A 12,101-nucleotide genomic window follows, 5' to 3' on the forward strand; every position below is an offset into this window, starting at 1 on the left:
ACAGGTGTGGGGAGGGCCTTTCACAAACTCATTGTTGGCTAGGCACCACCAGTGGTTCACTCCTGTAATCCTAGCTACTCAGGAGGCTGAGATCTGAGGACCAGAGTACAAAGCCAGTCTAGGCAGGAAAGTCAGTGAGACTCCCATCTTCAATTAAGCACCAAAAAAGCTGGAAGTAGAGCTGTGGCTCAAGTGGTAGAGTGCTAGCCTTGAACAAAAAAGCTAAAGGACAGTGACCAGGCCCCAGAATTGAAGCCCCAATGGTAGCACATGTGCACATACCCACACCCACATACACACACGTATATGCATACATACACATTCACACACAAACAAGTTCATTGTTTTCAGTACCCAGCTGCTGCCCTGGATGGCATTTAGAAAGTGCAACCAAGGCCATGGAGGATCAAGGGCCTCCGCTCTCCAGGGCAGTGGGCCACCCATGTGCCTGCCAGGGATGCATCCAGCAGCCCTGCAGGAGACCTGGGCTGTGCTCTCCTTTCTTTTGCTTCTTGGATCCTTCTCACTCTTGCTCTCGCTCTCTTTCTTACTTGATTTCCTTCTTTTCTTTTTTGTTCTTTTCTTTTTCTCTGTGCTGTTACTGGGGCTTGAAACCAGGGCTTGGGTTCTGTCCCTTAACTTTTGTTCTCGACTGTTGTTCTCAAGACTGATCCACAGCTCCTTTTTCTGGCTTTTTGCTGGATAGTTGGAGATAGGAGTCTCACAGATGTCCCTGCCTGGGCTGGCTTTGAATATCAATTCTCAGATCTCAGCCTCCTGAGTAAGAAAGACTGCTGTAAGAGTAAAGAGTAGACAAATACATCATCCCACAGTGAAAGAACTTTCCATTCTGTTTCATGAAAACCAGACAACAATAAGGTTCTTTGCTCCTTTTACAATTGTCCTGTGGGGATTGAGACCCAAGGGTGCCTGAAGAACCACAGAGTGGCCTTCTTCTGCAATAGCCACAGAAGAGGAAATGGGCCCAGGCCTAGGGCCTCCATAGCAGGCTGGGGTGTAACGCTCACGGGTTCATGCACGGCAGCTGAAGTGCAAAGAGAGAGCATTTCAGTCACTGTTGACAGGTCAGGTAGCCCAGGCTAGCACATTGCCTGGGCCTCTCCTCCGCACAGAGCGACACCGATCATAGGATACAAGGTGACAAAGAATGACACAGAGAATCCTCTAGCCTAGGATGCAAACTGGGTTCCTGGGGGCAGGAAGCAGGACAAAGACAGCTGTGGGGGAAGGGAGCAGCCCACAGCCAAGCAGGCCTGTCCAGCTGCATCTGTCACTCTGATTGTCCCTCTGTGGCTGGGGGCCAGCCCTACCACATTCTCTTCCAGGTGCCTGCTTCCTCCCAGAAAACCCATGTGTATACTGTGATTTAATTCATGCTACAACTGTGTTGTTTTTTAAGATGGGTGCCAGTGACTCACACCTTTAATCCTTGCTACTCAGGAGGCTGAGATCTGAGGATCACAGTTGGAGCCTTTTTTTTTTTGGCCAGTCCTGGGTCTTGGACTCAGGGCCTGAGCACTGTCCCTGGCTTCTTTTTGCTCAAGGCTAGCACTCTGCCACTTGAGTCACAGTGCCACTTCTGGCCATTTTCTATATATGTGGTGCTGGGGAATTGAACCCAGTGCCTCATGTATACAGGGCAAGCACTCTTGCCACTAGGCCATATCCCCAGCCCCTGAGGATCACAGTTGGGAGCCAACCCAGATGGGAAAGTCTGAGATTCTTATCTCCAATTATCCAGCAAAAAGGCAGAATGTGGAGGTGTGGCTCAAGTGGTAGAGCACCAACCTTGAATGAAAAAACTAAATGACAGAGCCCCAGCTCAGTTCAAGCCCCAGTACTGGCCCTCTCCCAATCAATCTCTCTGTGTCTTTGTCTTTCTCTCTCTGTCTCTCTGTCTCTCTTTCTCTCTGTCTCTCTCTCTCTCTCTCACACACACACACACACACACACACGACTGTGCTGTGCCTAGCCACAATTGCTCACGCCTATAATCCTAACTATTCAGGAGGCTGAGATATAAGGATCATGGTTCGAAGCCAGCCCAGGCAGGAAGTCCATGAGAGTCTTATCTCCAATTATCCACCAGAAAACAAGAAGTGGCACTGTGGCTGCAAGTGGTAGAGTACTAGCCTTGAGCAAAAAAGCTCAGGGGCAATGCTAGGCCCAGAGTTCAGGCCCCACAACTAACAAAAAGAAAGAAAGGAAGAAAGAACAAGATTGTAATGTTTTAGTGTAAGAGGTTGAAAACAGGCAGCTGGGAGACAGCGCCCATGCACCCACAGATCAGTACTTGGGAGGCAGCACGAGTAAGTGTTCCAAATGGAGAGAGCACCACTGGCTTTTTTAGAAAGTGGGGTGTTCAGTCTCCCACTCAGCAAGTCTCTGTTGAGCGACTCACCAAGGGGCTGAGCATAGAATGAGGGAAAGTCAGCTCAGCAGGAGGACTGGCAAAGGCTGGAGATACAGCATCCATCCACGCTGGACAAGAATTTTTGCATGATCTACAACACAGAGTGGAGATGAGAGACAAAGAGACTTAGAGCCGTGCTTCTGATGGTGGCAGGGGACACAAATTAAATGTGGACTTTTCTCAAAAGAGAAGCTGTGCTGGGGACCAAGTTTCTCCTGGTGCAACTCAGCGCTGGGCTGAGCAAGTAGGGAGAGCCTGGCCTTGTTTCCTAATCTCTCCCTTCCCTTAGGCTCTCCCTGCCAAGCCTAGCTGTTTACCCAACATACCCATCTTCCCCTCTCTCTCCCTTCCCCTTTTGCCATCTGTGGTCTGGGGCCTCTCATTTTCCCTCTGCTTCTCTGAGCAGCTGACTTAATCCCTCTGTAACACAGTCAGTGTGTACAAGCAGGTCCAGAGGGCAGAACACTGCTGAAAACCCCCTCAGGAATTGTTTTGCAGAAGGATCACCTGGTGCCAGTGAGTGGGTCTTCCCACTAGCATACCAAAGCAGCCCCTTTAATCTGCTTTGCATAAAAACTGCTTGTAGTCCTAGCTACTCTGCTTGTAGTCCCAGCTACTCCGGAAGCTGAGATCTGAGGAAGCAAGCCCGCTGGGCAGGAAAGTCCAAGTTTCCGGAAAAGACTGAAGTGGCGCTGTGGCTCAAGTGCTGGTGTACCCCAGCCTTCAGCATAAAAGCTGGGGGGAGATGTCTGGGCCCTGAGTTCAAGCCCCAGAATTGGCAAAAAAATTTGTTTTTTACAATTGTATAACCCATCTAACCCTTTGGGGGTCAGTATCTTTTTACTTTTTCTTTTCTTTTCTGAGCTTCTTTTGCTCAAGGCTAGAGTTCTACCAGTTCTACCAGTTGAACCACAGCGCCACTTCAGCTTTTTTTTTTCTTTTTTATGTGGTCCTGAGAAATGGAACCCAGGGCTTCATGCATGCTACGCAAGCACTTTACCACTAAGCCACATTCCCAGCCCAGTGTCCTTATTATGCAGATGAGAAAATTAAGATTGAAGAAACTGGGCAAATCAGGACATCCAGGTCTTAGCAACCCCCCCCCTCCCCAATTCTTTAGGAACTATCTTCTGTTAACAAGTAACCATTGCCCCACCTACTGTAATCCTAGCAACTAAAGAGGCTGAGAGCTGTAGCTAGCCTTGACTGAAAAAGCCCAGCAGGAGAATGAGGCCCTGAGTTCCTGCCTCAGTACTGGCACAGAAAAAAAGAAAAGAAACAGTAATAGAAGTTATACTTGTAGATGTTTTATTGCATAGAGAAAAATGGAGACATTACTTCAAACTGTGGGACAATGACAGTCTTGTAACCTGACTCGGGTCATGAGGCTGAAGTCACAAACCACAGCCCCCATAACTCAGCTTCCAAGTGTTTGGACTGCCTATATTCTATGTTTGAGTATATTTATACTTTAAATGTATTTAAAGTTAAGTATTAGACTTATTTAAGTGTACTTAATAATTACATACAAATTTAAACATTTAAATATCAAATGTAAATTTAAAATATTTAAATACAAATATGAATTGTAGCTGCTGTTTGATAATTATTTCTGTTAGGTAGGTTGATTCTACTGCCACAACAAGTCCATGAAATGCATCTACTTATCACAACAGAGGCTTATTTAAGGTGTGTGTGTGTGTGTGTGTGTGTGTGTGTGTGTGTGTGTGTGTGTGTGTGTTCTGGCTTGGCTTTTTTCTGCTCAAAGTTGGTGTGCTACCACTTGAGCCATACTTCCACATCCCAGCTTTATGACTAATCGGAGCTGAGTCTCATGGATTTTCCTGTCGAAGCTGGCTTTGAACTTCCATCCTTAGATCTCAGCCTCCTGATTAGCTGGATTAGTGGTGTGAGCACCATGCCCAGTACAAATATTATGTGGGCTGCCAGGACTCTGACCAATGCAGTTACTCAGGACCCAGCCTGACCTTCCAGCAACTGCACCAATTAGAACATGTGTTCTACTGGGTCGATTTGCACACTGATTCTTAAATGTGCTGTGACCCAGCTGGTCAACTCCCCCCCCCCCCCCAGCAAGTACTTGTCACATGGGCTTCTGGGGGAGAAACAGCCTGAGGGCCCTGATCACACAGTCACTCCAGAGCCTTCATGTCTCTTCCAGAGACATCCAGCTTTACAGTGGAAAATAAGTCAAATACCTGGACTTCTGGCTTTCTGTGAAATACCAGATCCTTGTTTCTGATTCCCCATGGCCAGGGTCCCTCAGCAGAGTCACTTCTCAGCCCCCAGACATGATTACATTCTGTATTCCTGTTGTACGTACACAACCCTGGAGGGCTGAATTATGAGAATCTCATATATATTCATGTATAAGTATGTACACACAAACATTCTGTAATCTCAGATGCTTAGGGGTTGAGCCTCTTTACATCAGAGCACACCTGAAAGGCAGCACTTCTCTTTGAGGGAATGTTTGTAAAATCCCCCAGGGAGCTGGCACTGGTGGCTCATGTCTGTAATCCTAGCTACTTAGGATGCTGAGATCTGAAGATCTGAGGGCCAAGGTTCAAAGCCAGCCCAGGAAGGAAAGTTCATAAGACTCCTATCTCCAGTTAACTATAAAAAAGCCACAAATAGAGCCTTGGCCCAAGCGGTAGAGTGCTAGCCTTGAGCACAAAAGCTGAAGGACAGTGCCCAGGCCCCAAGTTCAAAACCTAGTACCTGTGCACACACACACATACAATCTAACAATTCGTTTGTACCCATGAGACTCTTGCTTCGTTCAGTCATCAAACAGCTATTTACAGGGTTCTGCCATGTCCCAGGCTGGGTGTGGTGCTGGACATGGGCAGTAAAGCACAGGTTGTGGGATTGGGAGTCCAGAGGAGGTTCTATGGCAGAGCCATGCTGCACCCTGCTGGCAGGCTCTGCTGCAGTTGGAATGCTCACAAGCACTGTCCAAACTCAACACAGCTTCTGCCTTAGCGGGTTAGAGGAGCCTACAGAACAGGAAGCCATTGGTCATTCCCTCCATGGGCCAAGTCAGGGGTAAAGGAGGAACTGAAACTCTGTCTTGAGATCCCCACTGCCCCTGAGCCCTCACTCTGGTCTCCGTTGTCGTTTGTGGAGGAGCTAGCCATGAGGTGATCTAGAGGCCCAGCTCCTGCCAACCACACTCCTGCTTCCATAATCGGGCAACTCCTCAGGAAGCCAGCACTGAGGTGTGCCTTGTATTTGGGAAAAGAGCTTGCTGGACAGGATGGGTTGGAGACAGGGCCCCAGGGGCAGAGTGCTCTGTTTTCTCTGTGTGTGTGTATGTGTGTGTGTGTGTGTGTGTGTGTGTATATGTATGTATGCACACATGCACGCATGCATGCCAGTCCTGGGGCTTGAACACAGGGTCTGGGTGATGTCTCTGAGCTAGTTTGAACCAAGCTAGCTCTACTGCTTGACCCACAGCTCCACTTTCAGCTTTTTAAATTTTTGGTGTTTAACTGGAGATAAATCCCACAGATATTTTTGTCTGTTCTGGCTTCAAGCCACAATCCTCAGATTTCAGCCTCTTGAGTAGCTAGGATCACAGGCCTGAGCCACCAGTGCCTGCGAACACTCTGCTTTGACGACCCCAAGACCAAGAAGCTTTGTACACAGGTGGCAGTATGTGCCGGCTGGAGCACCTATTGGGGTTCACAAATGGGGTAACCTCTGTTAGTAGGAGTTCACAGTGTGCATCCTAGCTGTCCCACTGCTACCCATCCCTCTAGAAAATGGAAGGCCCTCTAATGCGTGGTTTACTTTCTGCAGATCTGTTACCTGAGGTCCACTTTAATCTGGAAAGAGTTAAGTAGAATCTTCTGGAAATCAACAGTAGCTAAGTTTTAATGGCAGGCATGAGTGGCATGATGAAATCCGTCAGCCCACTTCTTCCTGCCTGGGTGCGAGTCATCCCTGTGTCCATGTTCCTCATCCCCCTGCTTAGTGGTAGGGCTTGAACTCGGCCTGGACACTATCCATACCTTCTTCATTCAAGGGTGGTGCTCTATCACTTAAGCCACACCTCTACTTCTGGCTCTTTGCTAGTTAATTGGAGATCAGAAACTCATGGATTGTCCTGCCCTGGTTAGCTTTGAGCTGAAATCTTCAGATCTCAGTCTCTTGAGTAGCTAGGATTATAGGCATGAGCCACCAGTACCCAGTGAGCAGATGAAAATGCTTGATTTAATAGGAATAAAAAAAATCAATAGACTATGTTGTGAGGAGCTACACCATTTCACACAGATGAAAGGAGAGGCATGGAAGGGGTGACAGTGACCAAGATGCATTGTTCTCTTAGTCTGATTTGTAGAACTACTTTAAAAATAATTATTTATAAGACTATCAAAAATCAGATTCACTGGGCTGGGGATATAGCCTAGTGGCAAGAGTGCCTGCCTCGGATACACGAGGCCCTAGGTTCGATTCCCCAGCACCACATATACAGAAAACGGCCAGAAGCGGCACTGTGGCTCAAGTGGCAGAGTGCTAGCCTTGAGCGGGAAGAAGCCAGGAACAGTGCTCAGGCCCTGAGTCCAAGGCCCAGGACTGGCCAAAAAAAGAAAAAGAAAAAAGAAAAAAATCAGATTCACTGTGCTCATAATCTGAGTTGTTGAAACCCCTTTGTATAACTACTTAAAATTAAAAAAAAAAAAAAGAGCCAGGACCTAGTGTCTTATACGTAATCCTAGGTATTCAGGAGGCTGAGATCTGCAGTACCACAGTTCAGAGTCAACCAAGGCAGAAAAGTTATGAGTCAGTTAATCACCAAAAAGCTGGAAGTGGTTAAAAAAAAAAGCCAGAGCAGTAAAGTACCAACCTTAAGTGCAAAACCTCATGTTGAGTCCTCCAGCTCAGCCACATACATATGGACAGATGTCAGGCCAAGGCAGTACTCTTTAAGTCAGTTCTGGGTACTGCACTCAGTCCTCAGCCAGCTCTGGGTACTGCACTCAGTCCTCAGCCAGTTCTGGGTACTGTACTTACTGACTCCATGCTTCCAGCAGGTGTTCTCCAGGTCTGCAGACAGAAGCTGAAGATGAAGGAGGATGGTTCACCCAGCTGTCAGGTGCCCATCAGCGACAACAAGCACATTCTCAAGTAAGCATGGGTGTGCAGGAAAGATGGCGCCCATCCTCCATGTGGCTCCTCCCTGCATGGTCCACGGGCAAGCAGGGGCTGGGGTTCCATTGTATATATGTGTGTTCTATGCATGTGGTAATGTACTTTGGGTCAGGGGCAGGACTTCAGGGTGCAGGTTTGGGCCTCCCTTCCTTGGACCCACAACCACAGAGCAAAACAGGGACCAGTGGGCTCTGCAGTGTCGGGACCTGACAGATCCCTTCTCCTCACTTCTCCGCAGGAGATGCCCAAATGTTGGGGTCTCTAGGACCTCCACCCCCCTATCTCCTGGGGGAATGCCTGAACCTCAAATTTATGGAAGAAGCTCCGCCCTACCCCTCATACTGGCAGAAGGAGTAAGGCGTGTCCTTACCGGACTGCTCTAAGCTGAAGTGGGATGCCGAAATCCCTTCCTTGGCCCCCCATAATGTGTCAGGAGCCGCAGGACAAAGATGTCGGGGAGACGGTTGGATGTTTGAATGGGTCTCAAAGGATTTAATTGGGAGGGGGGTTTATATAGCGGTAATGGCGGGAAAGGAGGGGGACTGGCCAAAGGGCCACTCATAGGCTAAAGACTGTGTCCATCAGGTGATGTCATGAAACTTCCTTTGTGGGCTGGACAACCCCCATCATGGTGGCACGCACGTGTCTGCCTCCCCCAGGGGTGGGGTCTTCTCTTCCTGTTGAGGCCAGAAGGTGGGAGTGGCTAGCCCCAACACTGCCCCAGGGCTGGGGGAAGGGCAGCGTCTCGGGAGGTCTTGTCGCCCTTGCCCCACCAAGGCCAAAACTGAGTCCCCAACACTGCAGTAGTCACATTTAATATAATTTCTTTAAAGACTAGAATGACCCAGCCAAGCTATTCATGAGGCTGAGATCTGAGGATCCTGGTTCAAAACCTGGGCAGGAAATTGGTGAGACTTTTATCTCCAATGAACCAGCAATGCAGGTGTGGTTGAAGTGGTAGAGCGTAAGCCTTGAGTGGAAAAAGCCAAGTTAAGAGCATGAGGCCCTGAGTTCAAACCTCAGTACTGGCTCACACACACACACACACACACACACACACACACACACACACACAAATGATCCCAGCATCCACTGTCAGCTGTTCAAAATGAACTAAAAATGAAAAAACAAAAGACTGGTTGTGAGCTTTTCTTGTTTTGTTGCTTATACCTGAGACCTTGCTGAGTAATAGGCCTATAATTGGTACTCTACTACTTGAACCATGCATCTAGTCCAGCATTTTTTGTGCCAGTCTTGGAGCTTGAATTCAGGGCCTGAGTGTCATCTGTGAGCTTTTCTGCTCAAGGCTAGTGCTCTACCACTCAAGCTAGAGATCCACTTACAGGTTTTTGGTGGGTTGTTTTTCTGCCCAGGCTGGCTTTGAACCATGAGCCTCATATCTCACCTCTTATGTAGCTAGGATTACAGACATGAGCCAACAACACCCAGTTTAGTCCAATATTTTTGCTGCTTAGAGATGGAGTGGCACTGACTTTCCTGCTTCAACTGACTTCAAACCACGACTCTCCAGATCTCTCCCTCCCTTCCTCCCTCCCTACCCCCCTCCCTCCCTCCCTTCCCCCTCTTTCCCTCTTTTCCTCCTTCCCTTCCTCCCTCCTCCCCTTCCTTCCCCCCCTTCCTTCCTTTCTCCCTTCCTTCTTTCCTTCCTTTGTTGTTGGTTTGTGGAGCTTGTACTCAGGACCTGAGTGCTATTTGTGAGCTCTTTCACTCAAGGCCAAAGCTCTACTGCTTTGAGCCACAGCGCCATTTCTGGGTTTTGAGTGGTTAACTGGAGATAAGAGTCTCACAGGGACTTTTCTGCCTGAGCTGGCTTTGAGCCTCGATCCTCAGATCTCAGTTTCCTGAGTAGCTAAGATTACAGGAGTGAGCCCCAGTTTCCAGCAGGTTGTGAGTTTTTGGTGAACTTCATTGAGGTATTTTTATACTACTTTTAATATTTCTCTCTCTCTCTCTCCCTGTATATATATATGCCAGGTGCCAGTGATCCATACCTATAATCCTAGCTTTTCAGGAGGCTGAGATCTGAGGATAGAGGTTCAAAGCCAGCCTGGGCAGACAAGGATGGGACTGTTATCTCCAACAAACCTGCAGAAAACCAGAAGTGCGGTATAGCTCAAATGGTAGAGCACCAGCCATGAGTGAAAAAGCCAAGTACAAGCACGAGGCTCTGCGTTCAAGCCCCAGTGTGTACACACACACATACACACACACATACACACAGAAGACACTGAGGCCTACAAAGGCTACTACCTGGTTGAGACTGTACCCCCAAGTGTGATGTGTGTTTTTATGTTCCAGGTCTGAGCTCTTAAGCCTGCTGAAGACCTACAATTGCTACCATGAAGGCCGAAGCTTCCAGCTCCGACACCGAGAGGTGAGCAGCAGTCTGCCTCCATGGGGTCCCTGAGGCGAGGCTGGCGGTCTGCGTTCCTGGGGCCCGTTCCTCCTTGCTTCACTGACAGGAGCCCTGACCACACCCACCATGGACAATGAGTTAGACATGGCCCAGTCCCTTCAGCTCAGGAGCAGCTCACAGTAGACAGGTGGTGGGACCCTCCCTGCCAGACAGGGAGTAATTGCCTTGTGGGTCCTTCGCTCCAGACAGGACCTTTGCCCCAAGATTTACTGAGATATCCCAGTCTGAATCCTCTATGTGTGTTGGGGTAGGGGGTTCAGAGGCTTGAACTCAGGGCCTTTAGCTGTTTCACTCAAGGCTGGTGCTCTAGCACTTGAGCCACACCTCCACTTCCAGCTTTTTTGCTGGTTAGTTGGAGATAAGAGTCTCAGACTTTCCTGCCCTGGCTGGCTTTGAATTGTAATCCTCAGATCTCAACCTCCTGAGCTTGGATTACAGGCATGAGCCACAGCGCTAGTCCCTTCGAGACTACCTTCCTCTGTCTCACTACCATGTGGCTGGGGCCATGGAAGAGCCGCCCACTCTGTTCCCTCCTGCCCAGCCGCGTGGCCTGGACCTTTACACTTCGTCCTTTCCTTGCCCTAAGTCCTTGCACTTAAAGTAAGGTGCTGCACTCTGCTGGGGTTTGCAAGGGCAGACAACCCCACCAGGGCTCACCCTGGGATAAGTGTTGTCCTGGGATATTTTGCCAGTGCCAAGGACTAGCCTGCCCTTTGAAGGCTGGTGTTCCAGATGCTTTGATGGAAAACCTTACTTTGGGGATCATTTTGTCTATATTACAAAGAAAAATGTGAACAGAGTAGCCTGTGCCTTCTGAAGGTGATAGAGGCTGATTGGTGTCTTGGGAGAAGACCCAACTACATGGAAATGTTGACGTGTAAACTCACCATTTTGGAAAAGCAGTGTGAGCTGGAGGCAAGGCTGACCCTGCCTGGGGCTCTGCGCTTGGCCCTGGCAGTACCTGCTGGGGACCTGCCCTCAATGAGCTTACCACCTCCCTTGGTGGCTATCACCATACACTACACATGGCCTGGCTCATTGCTCTAGAACTCCCTGGAACTTCCCCTCCATTGGGGTCTCTATGACAGAAAGCCAGGATCTTCCCCCAGGAGGGTTGACTTCACCCCTCACTCAAGGCCTGGAAGGCCCTGGGCCCTGGAGTGACCAGCTCTCACCTCCCTCCTACCATGAATATCTGTTCCCAGTCTGCCCAGGGTCTTGTGCCCTCTCCTTCCTCCCTCCAGCAGCAACTGACTGGAGAATGTAACCACTCATAAGAACAGAAGAACCTAGCCCAGCCGGGTGCCTGTGGCTCACACCTGTAATCCTAGCTACTCAGGAGGTTGAGATCTGAGGATGGCAGTTCAAAGCCAACCTGGGCAGGAAAGTCTGTGCCACTCTTATCTCCAATTAATCACCAAAAATAAGAAGTGGAGCTGTGGCTCAAATGGTAGAGTGCTAGCTAGCCCTAAGCAAAAGAGTTCAGGGACAGCACCCCAGCCCTGAGGTTAAGCCTCAGAACTGGCAAGAATAAAAAAACAAAGAAAAGAAAAAGAACCCAGCCCATGGGGAAATGAATTTTTCTAGGGTGTTCTGTGCACACCAGCTTGTGGTACTTCTCAAAGCCTGTTCTCAAGGTGCCATTAACCTCTGTTGCTTCAGAGAACAGCTGCAGAGGGTCCCAGGGCACCCTTCCTCCAGCCTGCTAGCCCTTCCCATCATGTTTTTGGTATAGCGACCTCCATAACATTATGCTGAGTGTCAGTGACTCCTTCTGACCTGGGGTGTGTATGTGTGTGTGTGTGTGCACGTGTGCGTGCCTGCACGTGCACACGCTTGCTGCTACTAAAGCTTGAATTGGGGACCTGGGTGTTGTTCACTTAGATTTTCTCATTCAAGGCTGGTGCTCTGACACTTGAGCCACAACTTTATTTCTGGCTTTTTCTTGGTAAATTGGAGATGAGTCTCATAGTCTTTCTTTGCCCTGGCTGGCTTTGAACTGCAGTCCTCATATCTCAGCCTTCTGAGTAGCTGGGATGGCAGGCGTGAGCC

At 49.0% G+C, this 12,101-nt stretch overlaps 1 protein-coding gene across 3 annotated transcripts in view; it reads left to right on the forward strand.

Annotated features, from left to right (window-relative positions):
• Rassf4 (Ras association domain family member 4) overlaps positions 1-12,101 on the forward strand; it is a 33,424-nt gene that overhangs the window by 5,532 nt on the left and 15,791 nt on the right. For 2 of the 3 annotated variants that reach the window (XM_048339269.1, XM_048339267.1), the window contains exons 2-3: positions 7,492-7,588; positions 9,932-10,007. In XM_048339269.1, coding sequence (XP_048195226.1) covers positions 7,527-7,588; positions 9,932-10,007 — 138 coding nt within the window. In that variant the 5' untranslated portion in view covers positions 7,492-7,526. The remainder of the gene's footprint in view (positions 1-7,491; positions 7,589-9,931; positions 10,008-12,101) is intronic. The other variant, XM_048339268.1, reaches the window with a different exon arrangement.

This window comes from Perognathus longimembris, chromosome 2 (genome assembly GCF_023159225.1).
Source record: "Perognathus longimembris pacificus isolate PPM17 chromosome 2, ASM2315922v1, whole genome shotgun sequence".
Taxonomy (NCBI): Eukaryota; Metazoa; Chordata; class Mammalia; order Rodentia; family Heteromyidae; genus Perognathus; species Perognathus longimembris.